Source organism: Mustela nigripes, chromosome 7 (assembly GCF_022355385.1).
Source record: "Mustela nigripes isolate SB6536 chromosome 7, MUSNIG.SB6536, whole genome shotgun sequence".
In the NCBI taxonomy this organism is placed as follows: domain Eukaryota; kingdom Metazoa; phylum Chordata; class Mammalia; order Carnivora; family Mustelidae; genus Mustela; species Mustela nigripes.
The window spans coordinates 53,141,156-53,165,229 of record NC_081563.1 but is presented as its reverse complement, the minus strand read 5'-3'; the positions used below and the strand labels follow the sequence as shown (position 1 = coordinate 53,165,229).

At 35.9% G+C, this 24,074-nt stretch overlaps 1 protein-coding gene across 13 annotated transcripts in view; it reads right to left on the bottom strand.

Moving 5' to 3' along the window:
- Positions 1 to 776: 776 nt before the first annotated feature.
- The window catches only part of TIA1 (TIA1 cytotoxic granule associated RNA binding protein), a 34,528-nt gene continuing 11,230 nt past the window's right edge, over positions 777 to 24,074 (bottom strand). For 4 of the 13 annotated variants that reach the window (XM_059405904.1, XM_059405909.1, XM_059405907.1 and 1 more), the window contains 11 exons: positions 20,540 to 20,638; positions 19,759 to 19,813; positions 19,554 to 19,586; positions 18,257 to 18,344; positions 15,024 to 15,099; positions 6,856 to 6,964; positions 6,376 to 6,471; positions 6,178 to 6,262; positions 5,686 to 5,809; positions 4,571 to 4,716; positions 777 to 3,482 (listed from right to left, as the gene is read on the bottom strand). In XM_059405904.1, the coding sequence (XP_059261887.1) occupies positions 3,356 to 3,482; positions 4,571 to 4,716; positions 5,686 to 5,809; positions 6,178 to 6,262; positions 6,376 to 6,471; positions 6,856 to 6,964; positions 15,024 to 15,099; positions 18,257 to 18,344; positions 19,554 to 19,586; positions 19,759 to 19,813; positions 20,540 to 20,638 (1,038 nt within the window). In that variant the 3' untranslated portion in view covers positions 777 to 3,355. Of the gene's footprint in view, positions 3,483 to 4,570; positions 4,717 to 5,685; positions 5,810 to 6,177; positions 6,263 to 6,375; positions 6,472 to 6,723; positions 6,965 to 15,023; positions 15,100 to 15,809; positions 15,876 to 15,948; positions 16,031 to 18,256; positions 18,345 to 19,553; positions 19,587 to 19,758; positions 19,814 to 20,539; positions 20,639 to 24,074 lie in introns of those variants that run through there. The other 9 variants (XM_059405905.1, XM_059405908.1, XM_059405910.1 and 6 more) reach the window with 7 other exon arrangements.

Genomic DNA, 24,074 nt, shown 5'->3' with positions numbered 1-24,074 from the left:
TTTTTAATTCCTACGAATACACTCTTCTAATTTAACCATAACCTCAAAGGCCTTTGCCTCATGGTCTCAGGGTCCTGGGATTTAGCCCCACACAGGACTCTCTGCTCAGTGGGGAGCCTGTTTCCTTCTTTCTCTGCCTACTTCTCTGCCTACTTATGATCTCTCTCTCTGTGTCAAATAAATAAATAAAATCTAAAAAAAAAAAAAAAGTTTTTTTTTTTTTTTTTTAAAAAAAGAGAAATCACCCAAAAGTGGGGATTTGCGCTCACAACCCCAAGATCAAGTGTTGGATGTTTTCTACTAACTGAGCCAGCCAGGTGCCTCTAAAGGGTTTGATTTTTAATTCCTACGAATACACTCTTCTAATTTAACCATAACCTCAAAGGCACCCCACAGTACTTAGTAAACCTAACTCTCTTTGTATATACAATCTAGTCCCTACCAATTGCCTTCTCAAATGTCAACTGAACTCTAACACACATAAAAAAGGAAAACAAGCAAGCATAGGGACAAAACAGGAGAATAAAACTACAATGTGGAACTCATCTTCGACAGGGAAATAATACCAACAAGGAAAATTAGATCCTGGTTTCAAAATGAGTTAAAGCTACAGAATGTCAATTCTTTTGTGGTATTAAATCATAATTCAATGCAAACCATGGTTTCGGAATAAAGTTAAAAAAAAAAATTAACAAATACCTGAGTGAATATAATATGGTTAAACCAAAAAGAAAAATCTTTCACACACAATAATCACTGCAAGAAGATCCCACAGGTTATAGAAAACATAAAGGAACTTTAATATCCAAACAGGGCAAAGAATACTGAATTAACGACCCATTAAAGTGTGAATCACTTCAGGTTCTTTACAGTACCAGATATATTATAGTAAAATCTGAATGCATATTGCAGAGAATGAAACCATTTTTAAAACTTTAATTTCGTGACCTGGTAGTAATACCAGTTTTATTTTTAGACTAAAAAAATCTTTAAATGATTTTAACACTATGAGTAAGACTTAAACCAAAGTTAGCAATGTTCCTGAAATGTCAATTTGTTCAGTAGTAACTTTTTGAGAAATACCACTTTCTTCTCAAAAAGTAGTTAATGTACACTTTTAAGATTTGTGCAATAAGAAAATATACTGGCTAATAAAAAATGTTACTTGAGAAAGCCAAAATGAAAGAAAAACTATACTTTTGCTTAAATTACTTATGCCCAAATAATTTACCCTGCAGTCCATAGAATGTATAGGAAATAAAATATTTTTGAGTAAGAAAAATAATGAGGGTCCTAAAATAGAAACATAAACCAGAAGAATCTAAAAATAGCTTCCTGATATTTTATTTTTTGAGTATTTCATTTAAGCTGCTTCTGGTTGCATGCCCTGATCTGTAGACGTTAACAAGGAAATAAAATTCCCAAGTATTTAAAAAATTTACTCATCTTCCATAAAGCAACATTTAATGTATCAACAATTAAAAATACACAGTGACATAATGAAACATCAGTACAACTGCATAGAATTGAGCTCCAGAGAATTATACACTTATGAGCTGTCTTTCCTGGGCTCTGGTTTACATGAATATTGGCTTTAGAGACCAGTTTAATTTGCTCCTACCTGGAAGAGACAAGGCCAGGAAACTTAAGATTTTACAGGCCTTTTCTGCTGCTAAATGCTAGGAGCTCTCTGAAGGTCTTAAAAACAACAAACCATCCAAATAAGTATACTGGGGACTCTTCCCCTTTGTGAGTAAAGGAAGAAGAAAGTTTGTGACTTTCACTGAAAACAAAACAAAAATCTCCCACAATGTTTCTAAGAGACTCTGAAATGTACTAGAAATTTCAAAACTAGAACAATGCCATCAAAGATTAAACCTCTTAATGCTCGGAGCCACCCCAAAATAAAAAGATTGGGAACTCCAGGAAACAGGTACCAAAAGAATCAAAATAATGATTGCACTGAGGATTCTCCTCTTTGAAGGCTGTTTAAGGAGGTAGGATTTTAAGGTTTTTTTGTTTGTTTGTTTATCTTTTGGCCTCTGAACATTTAAAAAATGCTTTGCCCGGCTGGTCCTTCAGGCTAATTTTGAAGTTCACAATGAACTCCAAGCCTGATATAGGATATTCTACAGTTTCACAGCTGTCATTTGTACATATTAAAACTAAGTTGATTTACTCTTTTTGAGTAAATATAACTAGAAAATGGCAAATTAATATATTCCTTTACATACAACTTTGTGTCTCAAAATTCTTGAAAAATAAGAGCAGATGACTTTGTATTCAAAGACTACCAAAGTGTGTATTTGATATTCACATGCAAACAACTTAAAACCTTAGAAATCTCCTGTCAACTCTGCATGATTGATGCCTTTAAGAAGGAAATGACGTACAAAGCTTGCTAACTGTGCAAAATATTAAATTGCTAAGCATTTTACAGAATGAAACAATACATGTAAATGTAGAAGTTGACACATGAAATTAACATGGGCTCATAAAAACTTCTCACATTTCAGAGATTTTCTTAAGTAGCAAGTTTTTGTTTTTATATTTCCTGGTACACAGCAGAGTTTATCAGAGAAGATAAAAATCCTTTAAACAAATCCAAGAGGGAATTCTTGAGGCACCTTCTCATATAAAACACAAAATGAATGCAATTATCAATCCATCTGAGAAAAGTTTTCAATCTAAGTGAACATCATTTTTTCCCCATTTAAGTATATTTTACAGAAATTTAATAAGGCAAGACAAATTTGTGAAAAATGTAGTTACAAAAATGATGTAAACTAATAATTTATATTTTAAAACCCTGAAGGGAAACAGTGGAGATGGGACAGTTCAAACAATGCCTTAAAAAAACAAAAACATAAACAAAAAACAAACCTAAAACAGAATTGTGCACAAGCTGAAGATTACAAAGAACTTCTAGACTTTGCACAGTTTTGGTTCTTCATTTTTTTTTTGACATCTTTATATTACATGTTTTAAATCATATCAGGAATGCAAACTAGAACTGCACACTACTTTAGTGGAAAAAAGTTCAACATTGTGCAATTTTCTGCCTCTTAATTTTAAAAAAGTGGCAGCAATCCCTGCATTTGTATTTGAAACAAGGATCTGAGAAACTTTATCAAAAAAGGTAATGAAGGCAAAAATTGGCAGACATCCAGCATCTTGTTTCTTTTTAAAACAATGTGGATGATAAGTAATTTCATGATTAAAAAATGAATCTTTTTAAATAAATACATTGTATCTGACATTTGCACTGACTGATTTGATAAATCTTTAAGTAAACACGGCTTTACTACACTCCCTGTAGCCTCAAGCCACTGGCTTTAGATTATGGAGTCCTTTTTCACTGGGTTTCATACCCTGCCACTCGGTACCCTGCAGGCTGATTAGGCAACATGCTGCCATTCTGTCCTGGAGGTGGCGGCACTCCATAATTTGGTCCCATCCACGGTGCGGAAGACTGTGTCTGACTGGTAGAAAATGTGAAAGAAGCAGAGAGGAGGGGAAATCCACTGGTTAAAATAAAATGTAATGCCAAGGAAAAAATAACATATACATGGAAAAAATACTTTTACTTAAGCCCAAATATGAGAATAACGGTTATGCCAGGGAAAGCAAAGGCAAAAGTTTTTTCTCTTAAAAACAAGCATGCTCATAGGTTTAATTTGTGCAGTTTGATTTTGTTAGTTTAATACAGCTAAAAAAAATAAAAATACCCTTTACATTTATCCCCTTTGAATTCAGAAAAAAAGTCATTTCTGACCTCAGAAAGGAAAACTGTGCATCTGGGTTAGACATACACTGAAAAAGTCACTACCTGTAAGAAACTTGATCATTTGGCACAATAGAGACTACCACATACATTACTCAAAGAAAAAATTAAAACAATTATTAGCATATGAAAGCTCATAATATTTTTCAACATTACAAATATAAGGTTCTTTTATTTTTTTAAAGATTTTACTTTTAAGTAAACTCTACATCCAATATGGGGTGTAAACTTACAACGCCAAAATCAAGATTCTCATGCTCTAATGGCTAAGCCAGCCAGGCAGCCCACAAATATAAAATTCTTTTAAAATAAAAACTACAAAGTATTTTTAGTTTCTTTTTCAAAAATTTGTTTCATAATTCAAGGTGTAAAAAAAAGTGTCCATATAACAATGTGTGAAGAAACCCTATATCACAAAGTAAAAAGCATAAAGAATAAAACACTAGCATCAAAATAACTGTATCCAAGAATGGCTAAAGGATCGGTAGTCACGTAAAAAGCTTAGCAGTTATTAAGCTCTTATTTTTTTACCTAAATATTAGTTGATTCATTACTAAGTATTACAAAAATTCTTTTAATATTGGTTATGCCTCAGAGCAGCACATTTCCAGATAAATTTTTAAAGAAATACACTTAAAACTATGTATTAAAAATAGCTCTAAACTAAGTCCTTCAAAGGCTAAAACTTGCTTTACAGAGGACCACATTACCTATTAATTATTTAAAGTCTCTTCCTAAGCTCTTTTTTCAAAGCTAATAAAAAGGGAAAAAAGAAAATATGCTTACTTAAATCCCTGCTGATTCCATGCTTGGCCATACATTCCATATGCAGGTACTTGCCAACCATTAGGCATATACTGGCCAATTTGTTGTGCATTTCCATACCACTGGCCCCACTGGCCATAAGCTTGTGGATATCCAATTTGATTCTGCTATTAAGTAAAATTGTAACAAGTAATTTAGTATTATTTGAAGTTACATGTACACATACAGTACCACAAATGAACCACAATTTGTGATGTATCACAAATATATAGGGATAACACATTAGGCCATCACTGCAATTAAAATAAAAGGATAAACAAGAGTTTATAAGATGAGTTAAAAAAAAAAAAAAGACAGTGAGGTTATACTACTGTAACTCCATATGATGCTCTAAATGGCACACTCTTTGTAAGGTAGTAGGTAATCTCCCAGTAATAAATATCAAACTCAGTACAATGTTTAAGTGTTTTATAAATTAAAACTAGATAGGGAAGACAGAAAAGGATTACTTATACCTATATTTAGTTTACCTAAGAAAGTTATATAGCCTATATAGTTTCGGAGTTTCTAATTCCTATCTTGATGCTCCACTTACAGTTTCTTCGCAGAAAACTTATTTTCTTTTAAAGAGAGAGTACAAGAGCATGCAAGACAGAGAATATTAAGCAGGCTCCATGTCCAGCATGGAGCTGACCCAAGGCTCGATTTCGCAACCCTGAGATCATGACCTGAACCAAAACCAAAAGTCAGATGCTTAACTGACTGAACCACCTGAGGCGCCCCTTCACAGAAATCTTTATGGGATCACGTTTGAACCACTAAAGCTGCTGGGAAAAACAAAAGCAGCAAAATCTAGAAAAAATGCCAAGGCTCTAAATATCTTTATAGCTTTTGTTTCAACTGAGTCAAACACGTTTGTGAGTTATCCAAATAGTATGTGAATAAATCTACCAAGTATTAAGAAAAAAGCCTGAATACCCCATTAGGTATACCCTAGAACTATAATACATGTAGGAAGAGCCCTTATGTATTATCATTTTAGCTAGAAACTATTAACAAGGATTATCAATAATTTCATTTTAAAATAATCTAACATTAGCCCAGCAATTACTGTCCAAAGTAAAGAACCCTCTCACCTGTTGCACAGGATTTATCATATCAAGAGTTTCTTTCCCCCAATAGCATTTCACCACATGACCTTCAATGGTAGTTCCATTAACAGAAACAATTGCATGTGCTGCACTTTCATGGGAATTGAACCTATTGAAAAGAATATTAAGAATCAGCAATATAAACTGTTTAAAGTACTTATGAATAAAACCTATTCTTAAAAATCAAGCTGAGCCTGAGGTAAAATAGGCACTTCACATGAAAGAGTAACATGGTGTACTTTCTTCCATATATTTCCCAAAAAATCTTCTAGCTCTGAAAAAATGTCCTCTAATAGAGAATGTTTTATTGATCTTGTGGTTATAAGGAGGGAGCCACCAAAACACAGTGGTAAATGTTGCTAAATGCTAGAGAAATTTCTATTTCTTTACAATCAAGGTTAAATTTTTAAGAAAACTACTAGGTGAAATATTCAAAATGATTTCTAGGGAAAGTTTTTTTTAAAAAAGCACCCATACCGAACAAATGAATATCCTTTATCTGGAAAGACTCGAATTTCCATTATTTGTCCAAATGGTGAAAAAGTCTGACGCATTAGTTGTTCTGTTAGACAAAAACAAAAACAAACCATACCAAGTTATATAAAATCCTACAGACATTAAGCTTTTCATTTAAAAAATAAACCTCAAAATGCCACACAGGTAAGACTCCCATACCTGTCAGCCCAGAAGTGACACCTCCACAGTATACAGTACAGTTGCTCGGACTAGACTGATTTACAACTTCATCATATGATAGCTGTTTGGTGTTTGCTGGGGAGGGAAAAGTTTAATATTCTAAATTCACTAAATAATGAATTTATCAGAAAGAGAACAGCAGCCATCAACTACACTACTGTAATGATAATTTTTACCTTTACCAAAATGCTTACATAATACATTTGAGGATTAAATCTCCCCCAAGAATATCTAAAAAATTACTCAATATTCTCTATTTAATAGGAGACTTGACATTAGAGACAGTATCATTTATTACTTAAAATTACAAAAATGAAAACTAAGTACATTTTCAACAGTAGTCTTGATTTGCTTCTCATCTATTTCTGCAATAAGTCTCCGGGAACAGCTCTAACATTTAAAATCTAGTGTATTTTTCTCCAAAATTCCACATTTCCTTTTCTTCTCCAATACACCTACACTCATATGTACTCTTTGGAGCTGGAGGCTTTCGGGTTGCCCAGTTAGTTCTGATTTGTCTTCCACCAAGCCATTGGCCACCCATCTGTTGAATGGCGTTTTCGGCATCCTGTTCCGCACAACATTAGAAATGACAAAGACGCTACCATTAGTTGATGTTGAAAGACTATTCGCAGTAGAGAAAATTCAGCTGCTTTTCACAAATGTCTACTAAATGAAAATGCTTTATAAAATATACAAAATACAATGTGCTTCCTAAAGTGCAATGATGTTTTTAAATTATCTTTCTTTCATTTGGATATCAGACTTCAGGAATGTTAACTACCTGAAAAAGTTATGAGCTCCAGAGCTCTTATGAGATAGCTGTTATAAAGTTCATGTAATAATCACTCTATTATGGATGAAAACCTCACTTTACACAATCCAACAAACTTGTAACAGTATTTGGTTTCTCATTCATCCAACAAGTAAACACCAAACAGCTGTAATGTTCTACCAGCAGATTAAGTGTTAGGGATTCACTGGTTAATGAGACAGACATGGTCTCTGCTGCCACAGAACTGACATTCTTTTGGGGCCACAAACTTATTACAAATTGTGGTAAATGCCATGACAGAAGCAAAAGGATTAGGGTGCCTGCGTGGTTCAGCTGGTTGTCTGCCTTCAGCTCAGTTTACAATCCCAGGGTCCTAGATGGAGCCCTGTGTCAGGCTCCCTGCAAGGAGCCTGCTTCTCTCTCTGCCTGCCAATCCTCCTGCTTGTGGACTCTCTCTCTCTCTAATACATTAAAAACAAACAAACAAACAAAAACCTTTTAAAATTAAACACAAAAGGATGACCTAGAGAATAAGGGCTTTGGGATCTATTTCAGACAGCATGATTAAAGAAGGTCTCTCTAAAATCTATCATTTAGTTAAACTGAGAGGAACAGGAGGTAGCTAAGTACAAACTCCAGGGAAGAAAGCCCTGGTGGAAAAAAAGCACTGTAAAGTGTGTTCCCACAGGAAAGTTTGGTACGTATCTGAAAAAAACATACTGGGGCACCTGCATGGCTCAGTCGGTTAAGGGTCTGCCTTCAGCTCAGGTAGAGAACCTGGAGTCCCAGAATCAAGCCCTGTGTTGGGTCCTCTGCTCCATGGAAGCCTGCTTCCCTCTGCCCCTCACCCTGCTCTTGCACGCATTCTCTCTCAAATAAATATATAAAATCTTAAACAAGAAAAAAAAAAGGCATGTTAAAGACTACTAGTTTCAGTGGATCTAGTGAGCTAAAAAGGGTGCCAGAGGAAAAAACTAAAGATTTTAAGTAAGAAATTGTCATGATCTGATTTATGTTTTAACAAGGCCATTCTTAGCACTAGGAAGAGAACAGTTTAGGGAGATGGGTAGTAAGAGGAAAAAGACACTCTGAGACTAAAGCAATACACAAAGAAGTGGATATAACTTACAGGAAGATTCAAAAGAATTCTGATTATAAGTAAAAGGAGAGGAAATCAAAGATAATTCCTACAATGCTTCTGGGGCAGTAGGGAGGATAGTGTTAGTTAGCATTTAATGAAATGTGAAACATAGGAGGGAAGAGGAAAACACGTATGAGGAAGAAACAAAGTACTCCATTTAAGACACGTTAAATTTGAGACATCCATAAAACATCTAAATGAAAGACACTTGTTAATTAGTATGGAGCACAAAGAAGTAAAATGAATTGGACATATGGAATTCAGAATCATGAAGAAAGACTAGGGAGAAAAGAAGGCATCCTGGGACAGACCCTTGTAAAAAAGCAAAATCTGAAAACTAGGTAAAGGAAAAATTCCTAGTGAAGGTGCCGAAGAAGTTCCCAGTGATGAAGGAAGAAATCCACAAAAGTGTACGGTTCCAGAGCCAAAGGAGTAGAAATCTAGTAGTAAACCTGAAAAGAGTAGTGCTGGTGGGCGCCTGGGTGGCTCAGTGGGTTAAGCCTCTGCCTTCAGCTCAGGTATCTCAGGGTCCTGGGATGGAGCCCTGCATAGGGCTCTCTGCTTGGTGGGGAGCCTGCTTTCCCCTCTTTCTCTCTGCCTGCCTCTCTGCCTACTTGTGATCTGTCAAATAAATAAAATCTTCAAAAAAAAAAAAAAAAGAGTACTGTTGGTAAAGAGTGAGAACAAAAGCCAGCTTACAGTGAACTGAAAAGTAAATGAGGTACAATTCTAATTTGTGCATATGTGGGCTTGACCTAGAAAGAACGAACAGGCAAATTCAAGGCTAAAGGCCAGTCTTAAGACACATAAAAAGGAAATGCAAATTCTTACAAAGAAACCAACATTGTCTACCATACTTACCAGTTCAAATTCCAGGACATATTTATTGTTGTGGGTTGAACAGTGTCCCTTAAATTGAAATAAAGTCCTAACTACCACTTGCCCCCAACTGTGAATGTGATCCTAATTGGAAATAGGGTCTTTATAGATGTATTAGTTAAGATCACTCTAGCGATGCCTGGGTGGCACAGTCGGTTGAGTGTTCAATTCGGTTTTGGGTCAGGTTGTGATCACATGGGATATGGGATCAAGCCCTGAAACTTTAGGCTCCATGCTCAGCAGGGAATTTGCTTCAGGATTTTCTCTCTGCCCCTACCCTCACTCATGAATGCTCTAAAATAAATAAAATCTTGGGGCACCTAGGTGGCTCAGTTGGTTAAGTGTCTACCTTTGGCTTGAGCCATGGTCCCAGGGTTCTGAGATAGAGCCCCACAGTGGAATCCCTGCTCAGAGGGGAGTCTGCTTCTCCATCTCCCTCAGCACCTCCCCACCCCACTCATGCTCTCATCTCTCAAATAAATAAATAAAATCTTTACTGTGATTTCACTCATATGCGGAATCTTTTTTTTTTTGTATTAACATATAATGCATTATTTGTTTCAGGAGTACAGGTCTGTGATTATCAGTCTTATACAAGTCATAGCACTCACCATAGCACATACCCTCCCAGTGTCCATCACCCAGCCACCCCATCCCTCCCACTACCCCTCCACGCAAGCAATAAATAAAATCTTTAAATAAGGGGCACCTAGGTAGCTCAGTGGGTTAAGCCTCTGCCTTTGGCTCAGGTCATGATCTCAGGGTCCTGGGATCGAGCCCCACATCAGGCACTCTGCTCACCAGAAAGTCTGCTTCCCCCCTCTCTCTGTCTGCTCCTCTGCCTACTTGTGATCTCTGTCAGATAAATACATAAAATCTTTTTTAAAGAAAAAGGTGAGATCATCCTGGATTAGGAAAATCCAGTATGAATGATGACCTTGTAAGAAGAGAAGACAATGTGGACACACAAAGCAAGAAGGCCATGTGAAAAAAAGGGCAGAAACCAGAATGATGTAGCTACAAGCCAAGGATAGCAAGGATACCAATGATTGTTGACAACGGTCAGAAAGTACAAAGGGAGAGTTCTCCAGAGCCTTGAGAGGAAGCACGGCCACGATGACAACCTTGATTCTGGACTTCTACCTCTAGAACTTTGACAGAACAAATTTCTCTTGTTTTAAGTCATTCAGCTTATGGTACTATAATATAGCAGCCCTAGGAAACTAATCAACTATTGATAAAAGAGGGGGAAAATTTTGTATAGGGTGTGTGTGTGTATGGTTGTGAATAGGAGATGAAGAAGTGGAAGCACATGGACAAACATTTTGAGAAGTCTGATTATGAATTACGGCAGAGAAATGCGGAGATACGTAGGAAAGGGATACAGGGTCAAGTCTGTGTGTGTGTTTTTTGTTGTTGTTGTTGTTTTTTAAAGAACGTCTCCATGCCCAACATGGGGCTTGAGTTCACAACCCTGAGATCAAGAGTCACATCCTCTACCAATCAGCCAGGTACCCCAAGCATGGTTTGATTAATACATACTAGAAACATGTTTTTTCTTTTCTTTCTTTTTTTTTTTTTTTTTTTAAAGATTTTATTTATTTATCAGAGAGAGAAGGGGAGAGAGCAAGCACAGGCAGACAGAATGGCAGGCAGAGGCAGAGGGAGAAGCAGGCTCCCTGCCGAGCAAGGAGCCGGATGCGGGACTTGATCCCAGGACGCTGGGATCATGACCTGAGCCGAAGGCAGCTGCTTAACCAACTGAGCCACCCAGGCGTCCCTCTTTTCTTTTTTTAAAAAAGATTTTATTTATTTATTTGACAGACCGAGATCACAAGTAGGCAGAGAGGCAGGCAGCTGAAGGCAGGGCTTTAATCCACTGAGCCACCCAGGTGTCCTGAAACACGTTTTCTTGTTCACACGAATGATCCAGTGGAGAGGGAAAAACCGATGACACAGGGCAAGAGAACACCAAAGAACATATTAGCCAATTCTATTTATAGAAAGAAAATTTTCAAAACAGAAAAATCTACAGTAGTAGTAGTAGATTAATAACAGTAGATATAGTAGTAGATTGATAGTTGCTCAGGGCAGGGATGCCTGGGTGGCTCAGGCAGTTGTGTCCAACTCTTGATTTTGGCTCAGGTCATGATCTCAGGGTCATGAGGTCAAGCCCTGTGTGGGGCTCCACACTGGGCATGGAGCCTGTTTAAGATTCTCTCTCTCCAGGGCACCTGGGTGGCTCAGGTTATCTCAGGGTCCTGGGATTGAGCCCCACTTTGGGCTTGGCGGGGAGCCTGCTTCCCCACTCTCTGCCTGCTTGTGATCTGTCAAATAAATGGATAAAAATCTTAAAAAAAAAAAAAAATTCTCTATCTCTCTCCCTAGCCTTCCCTCCAACAACAACAACAACAACAACAACAAAAGTTGCTCAGGGTTGAAGAAGAGGGTAATAGAAAGAAAAGGACAGTGACTGCCAAAGAGTATGTATCTTTTTGGGGTGATAAAAATATTATAAAATTGTGATAGTTGTAAACATTCTAATTTATAAATTCAACTCGTAGGAGCTGAATATTTTTTTTTAAGATTTTATTTATTTATTTGACAGACAGAGATCACAAGTAGGCAGAGAGAGGAGAAAGCAGGCTCCCTGCTGAGCAGAGAGCCTGATGTGGGGCTCAATCCCAGGACCCCGAGATCATGACCTAAGCCAAAGGCAGAGGCTTCAACCCACTGAGCCACCAAGGCACCCATTATAAACATTCTAAAAACAACTTAATTGTACACATAAACAAGGAGATTATATGGTATGTGAATTATATCTCAATAAATGTATAGTAGGGAAAAAATATAAGAATAAGCATAGGAACAAGGTCCTTGAAAAGGCAAGAAAAGTTAAGATCCCAGTTTTAAGTACTTTGGCCTCCACAGGAAGCACACTTCTACTGTAACAGAAGAGGAAGGTGGATGATTTCTATGTAGATTTGGTGGTTCAAAGCTGAGGGAATTCCTGTATAGCTTCTGTTTTCTCACTAAAGCATTAATCTTGTCATCTTTGGGGTGATGCTGTAGAAAAGAGGAATACTGAGGAGATAGGAGGGGGCATGAAACAGTTGTAACAAAGAACGGGAACTCAAATTTACACTAAAGAAACAGGATGGTGAAGATAGTACCATGCACTCATTTACCATGTGTAACCATTAAATTAGAAACGAAACCAACTGACTCAGTTTTTCTTTAGCAGAATTTTGTTACTTGAGTAAGCAGAAAAGCTATGTTCCACCAGTACTGGAATTTGCCCATAGCATGATTGACATGGCAATAGAGACAATAGAGTTGAGAGTAGCCACAAGTAGGGCTGGGGCACTTCAGCACACCAGAATGCTGCCAATCACATAAAACAAATTTTATAGATGCTGAAATGTGAACTGAGGACATTAAAGTACTTTCTCACAGTTACCCTACCACAGGATGGCTATTAGGATTCAAATCCATCTCTGGTTGACTCCAGAGGCCATACACAATCATGCTTGGTCGACTCTATGCATTAGTAATTTCTATATAGCAGGGACCTATATGCCATAATCTCAAATGGAAAAAATTAGTTCCTAGTCCACAGAAGCCTACTTCCCCAACATAACACAAATCATTAGAATCCTATGTATCAATCCTCCAAGGAGCTCACACTAACTTCGGCTATCACCCCACTGCATGAAGTATTTTTCTACTTTTCCTAAATTTTATGCTATGATTAACAGTAAAGCTTTCGAAACCAGTAATATTGTCGATTTTTATTTTCTCATTTCACAGGAAATAAAACCCTTATAATTGGTAGATGGGATATGTACATGACAGAGCTTTTATCTTTTCACCTCTCAAAATCCTTAACCACTTCAAAGTTTTCTTCTAATATTCTAATACACGGAATTTTTTTCATTCACTTCCTGAAAGGATGAAAACTATACTGCACGACACTTTTTTTTTTTTTTAATACAGATTTTACTTATGTATTTGAGAGAAGGAGAGAGAAAGCAAGAGCAAGGTGAGGGAGAAGCAGACTCCCACTGAGCAGGGAGCCAGATTTGACTTGATCCCAGGCCCTGGAGATCATGACCTGAGTCAAACACAGATGTTAACCATCTAAGCCACCCAGGTGCCCCTACACAACACATTTTTTTTTTTAATTTTTAAAAAAGATTTTATTTATTTATTTGAGGGAGAGAGAGAGAGAGTGCGAGCGCACGCACGATGAGAGGGGAGAAGGTCAGAGGGATAAGCAGACTCCCCGCAGAGCTGGGAGCCGGATATGGGACTTGATCATAGGGCTCTGGGATCATGACCTGAGCCAAATGCAGTCACTTAACTAACTGAGCCACCCAGGCATTCCCACCCCTAAGGTATTCTTACACAGAAAGTACAGCAGTGTTTCTGTAATGTATCTTTGGCAAATGTCAGTCCTAACAGAACCAATATGATAAAATCTAAGGTTAATGAAACCTTAGTGTATACTCCAGTGCGTATATATTCGTCCATCATTTACCCCTGTATTTTTGAAGTCTGATATCTCTGGCATTTAACTGTTTTGAACCTTGAGTTATCACACTAAAAGAGGTAAATCATTTATTTGTATTTATAATACATTTACAAGGTTCAAACTTCAAGCAGTACAATACTGTGATAAGCTTCCCACTCTGATCCCCATTTGCCTCTCACTTCCAACCCCCAAAGAGGAAAACTGTACAGCGAGTTTTTTGTTTATACCTGTGAGGGGAATACATATACCTAAAAAATACACACTCCCCTTTTTTACACAAATGAGGCTTTCACTTAATTTACCACAGAAGTATTTCTATAATCAGTATGTACAGAGATTCCTTTTATTGTTCTGTAAGTACTGGCTATAGTAAGATTTCCATGGTGTATATATATATTTTTTAAAACAGCAGGACATGATTACATTGTATGGAGGACATGCCAAAGATTTTATCCAGCTGATATACAGGGGATGAGGCTTTTCCTTCTGTGTATATCCTACTCTCACCTCTCATTTGACAAACTGAACTATCCTTCCTTTTCTCCACAAAACCCAGAAATTTCAAGTCCATGTAAATGTGTTTAAGAAATGATTGTTAAATGAAAGAAACGAGAAGACATTTTCAAATACATTAGTATATAATTTCTAACAAGTCCCCACCCATTGGAGCATTTTACTGTTTGTTTTTTTTTTTTTAATTTTTTTTCTTAATTTTTTTAGTAATCTCTGTACCCTATATGGGACTCAAACTCAGGACCCTGAGGTCAAAAGTCTCATGTTCTACTGATTGAGCCAGCTAAGCATCCTATCAGTTACTTTCTTTTGCAGGTAAAAAAAATATATATTTTTTCAGGTAATAAGATTTTATATTTTAAAAATTCACAAGAACCAATGGAAAATTACTATGAATAAGAGAATTTAGTAAAACAGCATATTAATAATCAATAGCTATATTCATATATATAAAGCAAATAGAAAACATTTTAAATTACCATGAGAATATAAACAGATCATGAATTAAATAAATAAATGAGATTTTCAATATCTACCTTTGGCTGATAATTTAAACATCTTGACTTTCTATATTCTGTAAACATTTTAACAGTACTTTGCATGTATCAGGTGCTAAATAAATGCTGAAGAAATGACCAAATGGGAAAAAAAAAGATATCCTCTTGCGAAGGTGTTAATTATCAGTAAAATGAGCAAGTGGCAGATCAAAGATAATTATTAAAACAAAATGCGTATCTTTAGCCTTTGGTATTAGCACCACACATGCACTTTTTAACTGAGCTCACCCATTTGTTGAAAAAGGAGACAAAGCCATATCCTTTAGACTTTCCTGTTGCCATGTCTTTTACCACTCGGGCATCTCTGAAATCAGAAATAATCAGAAGTTTAGGTTTGCAAACTATCCTCTGGATATCAAGTGAGACTGTCATATACAACTCATTTTTATGTTTCATCTTCATTAAAACAAACCTTTAATGCAATTTCACCTTTTATTCTATAAAATTTATCATGTATTAGCAAATGATGCTTAATAAACATGCAAATCAATAACTTCTTAAATATATATGTATATATTGTAAAAAACTGCCTTCCATTTCAAAAATTTTTTAACTTTTAAGTATTAAGCATGGTAAAAGGAGCTATTCATACGAAATTACTGGAACCATTTATAGGGTTCACAGGCACATTAGAGAAATAGCTTTCTTTAACCATGCAATTGATAATTTTCTATTTGATACCATATACTATCTAATCATTAAAAAAATTAAAATAGAAAACTGGAAACTAAAAGAATAAAAAGCTGTATATTTCCTAAATTAATTAAATTATTTTGTTTTCTCAGATCAATTGACACCCCCCTTTTGGACTATGGGTAAATTTTGAGAACTTGATGTTTTCAGAAATGTTAATAAATCATTGAAGAAAAACACTAGACACACACTTTAGTTTTAAACTATATAAGAAAAGATTTTATACTGAATTTTAAAATAATAATCATATAAGATTGATTGGAAACTATAAGATATAAAAGCAAAATTTTAAAAAGTCAGAAAGTAAAAAAGCACGCCAACATTTATCCACTGTGAACCGTAGCTTGTAGTTAGCCAGGGCAATTCTGTCCATTCTTCAGAGATACTCTGCAAAATAACCAGAGCCCTATTATTTGAGATTGAGTAAAAAAACCCAGCCATGATAGCTAAAACTCCATACCTCAAAAAATTGGGACTCAAATTGTGCTTCACAGGCAATCTGCTTTTAAGTTAGCCAGGTATGTCACAATGCTTGTTCTCTCAGGACACATGAACAAAACAGGCACTTTCACAACAAAAACCCAAGTCAGAAAGCCATGCAATATAATTTTATATTAAAGTATACATAAGCATATTTTGATCAATTTAGGAGTGATTTATTAAGTGTTTAGGGTCAAAATGACAAAGAGGTGCTGGTGAAAAGGGAAAACTAATGCAAGTCACTTCTCAATATGAAAAAATACTTATTAAATTATCGGTATGGTACACATGCATTTAATTTGGTAGTTGATTCACTTTTATACCAAAATTTGTTAGACTACGCTAAGTTCAAGTAATAGAGTATAAACTGTATAAATTAGTGTAGGAAAGTACCGTATCTTTCATACTACATATTTTAACAGGCCACCACTTACTGAACACCATCTATAAACTGAGAACTGTTGCAGGATCTCTACAGAGAATATCTGGCTATCATGAGAACTGTTTAATATATGTATTTACCAATTTATTTCCTTTAACAAAAAAATCGGGAAATGATGCTGCCAACTAAAAAGGGTTCTTCTAAATTTAGAAACAGTAACTCCTTGGGTAGCATAAAACTCAGACATTATATATTACCTCCACTGAAAATTATAATCCATAAATTGTAAATTATAAAGGCTTCACAAAAAAAAAAATCATGGTTGATCATAAAAGAATCTAGACTATAATTATGATACCAACATATTTAACAAAAAGAAATTACTGATCCATGATTAAAAAGTCATTATTAAAATTAGAATGTCATGAAAACTTAAACTTGCTGATTGTTAAACAATCTTTATGTAATCCCAAATTAAAATCCCCATGTTTTCAGAAAAGCTACTTCAATCAAAATCAAAGCATTTAATAAGATAGCTATTGAATCTGTTAAAATGTTAGAAAATTTCTTTCTTCTTAAAGTTAAGTTTCAGGACATGTTAGCCTTGAAATATATTTTTAAGTCTTACTTATTTCTGAAAGGATTCTCTAAGGAGGAAGCAGCAAAGATCTAGATCAGGGTTCTTTAATCCTTCTTTAATCCTTTCATGGTCCTGTGACTACTCTGAAAATAGGATAAAACTTAAAAAGATACTCCACACCAAAAAGAAAACAAACACAAAATTTTGTACACTTACAGAGCTTTGGAGCTGCCAAAGGTTAACACCTTCCAGTCTAGGTATTTGAAAGCAAGCTAACCATCATCAACACCCTACTGACAGATTAAAGGGAACAATCAAGAAACTAGAACTTTACTTATTTTCCTAATCTGTTCTCACAGACAACAAAAAAGAGTCCATTTATAAACTCTAATCTGCCTGCCTTTAAAGTTGGCCTCTACCAAAAAAAAAAAAAGTTGGCCTCTACCTATGACAATTCTTTGGTCACTGTTCATTTTCATCCTCCTACCAATGAACTACAACTCTTCAAATGAACACTCCCCAGATTTACTACGAATACTATTGGCATTTACTTTCCAGTCTCCTCACCTTCTCATCTCTGCTGTTGTTCTGTTCCTCAAACCAAACCAAAGCTAACGTTTCCTTTTTACTACTCTTCTAGCTGGAACAACAATAAAAAAGCAACCAGAAACCCCAAGATTCTGTTTTCTAAATTCAACAAGTACTTCTAATACTATAATCAACTTATTCTTACTCCACTATGGCATGCTTTTCAACATATTAAGATTCTTTTATGATGAACAATACCTTGAGTGAGCTACTTACAAAGGGCCTAAACTATACGACTATTAAGAAATGCAACCAAAACAGTGCTCCACAAAATACGAAAAGGCATTATTTTTAAAAGTAACAACGACAAAAGGGTAGATACCTGGGGATTAATATTTAACTGCTTTTTAGGTTGAATTGTTAAGGTTTCTTTTTGTTAAAATATATTAATACAAAATGCATGGTATCATAGAAGTACCCCAAGAGTCTAAATTCCTCAGTCAGAGCACAAGATTACTAAAGATTATGTCCAAGCTAAGCAAGACACTTACATAAGAAACAATATGTACCATAGCAAATTTGTCTCAAGAGCTAATGCTAACTGAAAAAGGATTTTAAAATACTTGGAATACAAAAGATTTATCATTGGGGAAACAATCTTTGGCTGTTAATGGCTTAAATGATCTCTAAACAACATAACGAATTATGTGGAAGGGTTAAAATTCATAACAGATTTTCAAATTCTATATAAGCCTGTTTCTAATTAAAATCCATTTAAATTTATCTCCTGTTACTTACGATATTCTTCCAAATGGTGCAAAAGCAGCTTTTATATCTTCAGTTGTAATTTCTGGACTGAGATCACCAACAAAGACATGGAAATGATCTTATAAGAGGAAGGAGGGGGAAGTGAAAAGAAAAATAAAATTTTAGAATTTAAGATATACTAAAATCTATTCAATAAAATAATCTTAATTTATGGATTAAGTATAACACTAGCCTATATCTATACAGATCCTATAAATTTTATAATGAATGAAGGTGATAATATAGGAAAGATTCTCTTAAAGACTGCTATCTCTAACTGGAAACTGACAGTTATATTTCTACTTACAGCCAATTATTACACTGGTCTAAGAAAATAAACTAATAATATATAACAAGCTTTGCAAAAAAAAATGAATGACTTAGTTACCATTCTAATAGTGATTACATTTATCCAGTTTACCACTACATTAAGGTTTTAAAATTAAAATAAAATAGTGGTATTGTGAGTTATGTAGACTAGATTTGCCTCAGTTAAGACAATTTGCTGAAGCTAGCTACATAATATACTTGGTTTAACCATATTTTGTGAAGAACAATCAAAGAAATACCTTGCAATGCAACAGTTTGATGTTAAAGTATTTGACAGTTTTCTCAAAAGCCAACAGTTTTGGTTGCCCAGACATTACACCATTCAGTTTATGTGAATCCATGTGCAAGTGAACTAAGACTGAAGGCAACAGAATGAAAACAGTAATCCCTTCACTTTATATCAGAGCCATCAAAAAAGCATTGGAGAGAAATAACGATTCCATATGTGAAGTGTTTTTTTTTTTTTAAAGACAACATTCAAAAAAGAAACACTTTAAAAATACAAAATAGTTGGATCAACACTTTAAAAGGAACACATACATCAACTCTGACAAAGTATATTTGGAAAGAAAAATGACCCCCATCTGGCAGGCTTTAAGCAACATACTGGGTTGCCATTTGGGAAACGCTGTTTTGGGAGCAATCGGCAGATCTGGTATGCAGCACAGATCGTGACCTCAAGAAAGCAGGGTATCTTGCCTTTTATTTAGTTGGTGAAAGTATTTCTAAGGCATCAGCTGCTACCAAGGGGATCAGAGAGCTTGAAATAGCACCAAAGTAGTGGACAAGCCACATTTGGTCAACGTTGGGAAGAAGGGGGAAAAATACTGCCAGAGAGACAAACAGAAATATGACCCCCTCCCTCCCACCACCCCCAAATATCAAACAAAAAAACTTCAAGTGGTTAGTGAATACCCTTTCAAGAGATTTCATTTTATGTTTAAGAAGATACAATTACCTTGTGAACGCTGTGTGCTGACAACGGTACTACCTGATGACAAAGATTAGATTTGTTCTTAAATTTATTAACACAAACACATTCAATCATATCTTAGGATAACGATCAAAACATTACTGCAAACATGTACGATGTTTATATGCTTTACAATAAAACTACTGTGTATAATAAAAACAAATATTCAAAGAGTATAAAATATACTTACTGCTTGTATCTTTCTTTTGACTGCTGGGGGTTGTTGCCCAATTCACTTTGACTTCCTAAAAAAATGTTTCTATATTTATATTCCATAAAAATAAAGCTCAAAAACATATATAACAAGATTTGCATCTATAAACGCACAGGAAGGCATATGCTGGAGATGAAACATTCAAGAGGATAACAGTTCTGGTCAAAGTTTCAATACTTACCTTTTAACCTATACTTCCTCAAATGCTGGCAAACCTAATCTTACACACTTCTCTGTTAACATTCAAATAACTTTTCTTATCTAAAGTAACAATCATTTCTTTCTTTTTATTCTTCCCCATTAGTACCCAAAGTTCTAGAGGTTTTATCCAAGCTTGAGTAATTCAACAAATATTTTAGTATTTACCATGTGTGAGGAATCTTGAAGAATACCAACATAAACAATGCCCTCTAAAAAGCTTTATTCCATCTTTTAAATATTAAATGTGACCTTCTGCTATGAAGTGATATAATGCCTCTAAAAGGTAATCAAATTGGGGGCATCTGGGTGGTTCAGTTGGTTAAGTGTCTGACTCTTGATTTTGGCTCAGGTCATGATCCTGGGGTTGTGAGATCATGTTGGGCTCTGCACTGAGCATGGAGGCTGTTTGGGATCCTCCCTCTCCCTCTGCCCTCCCTGCCACCCCCGCTTATGTGCACTCTCAATAATGAAAGAAAGAAAGGAATAGTTAAAAAAAAAAAAAAACTATATACAACTTAAAATTTTCAAGTCACCTTCTTTAAATATGACAGCTTACCTTACCCATTATCTTCCGCCCATTCATAGCAGCCAGTGCTGCAGCTGCATGACGATGCTCATAAAACTCCACAAAACAATATGGATCATTTCCAGCTGTCTGTTGAAAGAAACACAAAAGCCAAATTCAAGTTGTATACACCCATTACCTTAAAATTCTGTGAAGTTTTATATATCTCAAATATCAGGCCAAGGAAAATGAAGGGGTCTAGTCCATGAGTTAATCTTTAGATTAGGAAGTAGACACTTCAAAAAATTGAATGGTCTTAAAGAACACTGTCTTCTTCAACAAGTTATTCTTTAATACTACATATAATTTAATCTTGTATTAATGATTATCCTAATTTTAGATGGATACATATAGAAACCACACACACATTTCCTCATATAACTATTTCTTTATGCTACGGATGTTAGTGGAGTTTGACTAGACTCTTACACTTTCAAGTCTCAGTACTGGCTTTTAATTATCTTTCCTCTCTCTCCCCTGTTGTTTTGTTTTTAAGGTTTTATTTATTTATTTGACAGAGAGCGAGATGGCAAGAGACAGAACACAAGCAGAGGGAGGAGAGGGAGAAGCAGGCTTCCCATTGAGCAAGGAGGATGTGGCACTCAACCCCAGAACCTTGGGATCATGACCTGAACTGAAGGCAGACGCTTACCAACTGAGCCACCCATGATCCCATCTCCCTTCCCTGATAAATGTTACCTTTTACTGCTATCAATGTACACATATCCTTGCTGCTTCTAACTAAGTAGCAGAAAATATCAAGCCAACCTTCTTAAACCTATTTCAGGTTCTGAAGTGAAGAGGTTTTCCGATAAAGTTTTTAGAATAGGTTTCAGAATGTGGACTTTCTTTCTTTCTTTTTTTTTTTTTTAAAGATTTTATTTATTTATTTTTCAGAGAGAGAGAGAGAGAGCACAGGCAGACAGAGTGGCAGGCAGAGTCAGAGGAAGAAGCAGGCTCCCTGCGGAGCAAGGAGCCCGATGTGGGATTCAATCCCAGGACGCTGGGATCATGACCTGAGCCGAAAGCAGCTGCTTAACCAACTGAGCCACCCAGGAGTCCCCAGAATGTGGACTTTCTGACATCAATTTTTTGCTTATCATCTCTTAAAAATTCTCTTTTCTGGTGTTCCAAGTAATGGAGGTCTGATATGTGCATCTTGGATGCTTTATTGTAAATTAAAGAAGGAAAAACACCCCATATTTTATACCTATCTGCAAAATACAAAATGACTTAGACTCCATTTTTTAACTCTTTCCATAAACCCCTAAGCAAAATTCAAAATTTGAAATCAAAATTTAAAATCGAATGACATTAGAATAAAGAAATTACTATTTTGTTACAAGGAAATTAATCGTTTAAAAAAGTCACTGGCGGGGCGCCTGGGTGGCTCAGTGGGTTAAAGCCTCTGCCTTCGGCTCAGGTCATGATCCCAGGGTCCTGGGATCGAGCCCCACATGGGGCTCTCTGCTCAGCAGAGAGCCTGCTTCCTCCTCTCTCTCTCTCTCTGCCTGCCTCTCTGCCTACTTGTGATCTCTGTCTGTCAAATAAATAAATAAAAAATCTTTAAAAAAAAAAAAAAGTCACTGGCAATGATTTTTAAGAATGTTAGAGCGAGGAGGAATTTTTATAATTTTAAATACTGAGACAATTGTTTTATTTTAAAAATATTAAAGAGGGGCGCTTGTATGGCTTAGTCGGTTAATCATCCTACTTAGGTCATGATCTCAGGGTCCTGGGATAAAGCTCTGTGGCGGGCTCTGCACCTCTGTGTGGTGGGCTCTCTCCCTCTCCCTCTCTAAATTTAATAAATCTTTAAAAATCTTCAAAAAACAAAGTAAATAATATAAAAATATTTTAAAAATTACATAATTCAAACTAACACTACACTTAATGGTAATTCTATTACAAAGGTCAATGTTGTCAAACATTAGAATGTCGTTACATAAAGTAGCCTAGATTTCAGCACAATCAAATGAAAAAAGAATCTTAATTTTATATAATTTGTACCCAGAAAAAACTGCACCTGTTAGATAAAAAGATCTAAGCATTCATACTATCAGCCTTCATACTCCAGAGTATAAAATTCATATCTATGAACATCAATCAGTCCAACAGTATGAATAGACTGATATTTAGACTGGTCTTTTTTTTTTTTTTAAAGATTTTATTTATTTATTTGACAGACAGAGATCACAACTAGGCAGAGGGGCAGGAAGAGAGAGAGGAGGAAGCAGGCTCCTTGCTGAGCAGAGAGCCCGATGTGGGGCTCGATCCCAGGACCCTGGGATCATGATCTGAGCAGAAGGCAGAGGCTTTAACCCACTGAGCCACCCAGGCGCCCCCCCCCCCTTTTTTTGACAGAGAGAGACACAGCAAGAGAGGGAACACAAGCAGGGGGAGTGGGAGAGGGAGAAGCAGGCTTCCCTCAGAGCAGGGAGCCCAATGCGGGGCTCGATCCCAGGACCCTGGGATCATGACCTAAGCCGAAGGCAGATGCTTAATAACTGAGCCACCCAGGTGCCCCTAGACTTGTCTTTTTACACACACTATGATTCAGGATTAACAGCAATTACAGATGAATGATACAATGTTTTTCTATATGGTAAGGTCTAATGGACAGGAACTGCCACAATGCAAGAAAAGCTTTAATCAGGGCATTTTTTTTTTTAAAGATTTTTTATTTATTTATTTGACAGAGATCACGAGTAGGCAGAGAGGCAGGCAGAGAGAGAGAGAGGAGGAAGCAGGCTCCCTGCTGAGCAGAGAGCCCCATGCGGGACTCGATCCCAGGACCCTGAGATCATGACCTGAGCCGAAGGCAGCGGCTTAACCCACTGAGCCACCCAGGCGCCCTAATCAGGGCATTTAAAGGTTAAAAACACACCCACACACTTAAACACTTTCACAGTTTATTTTTTTTTTTTACCTAATTTTCCAATGTAATTGTAATAACTGAATTCCAGATTAGCCAATCAACTGACACCACATAAGAAAAAATACTGATACCTCAATGTACCTTAAAACAAGAGCCTACATATAGTTCTTATTTGCTCTAAAAATGATTAGTTCTATTCTCTTCCTCCTTTATTTATTAGTAAAATAAGCTAAACTCAGTGGCTAAGACTGACTTAAAATCACTAAAATTACTAGGAATTTAGACTGTATAAACTACTTAAAAAAAAAAATGAAGACCCTGCAGTTTTTTTTTTTTTAAGTTTAATTTTTTTTTAGTAATCTCTTCACCCAATGTGGAGTTCAAACTCATGATTCCAAGATCAAGAGTCCCATGCTGTTCCTACTGAGTCAGTCATGCACCCCTATATAAACTAATTTAAGAGTTCCTGGAAGAGAGGCACCTGGCTGGCTTGGTAAAGCATGCAACTTTTTTTTTTTTTTTTTTTAAAGATTTTATTATTTATTTGACAGAGAGAGATCACAAGTAGGCAAAGAGAGAGAGAGGAGGAAGCAGGCTCCCCGCTGAGCAGAGAGCCGGATGCGGGACTTGATCCCAGGACCCTGAGAT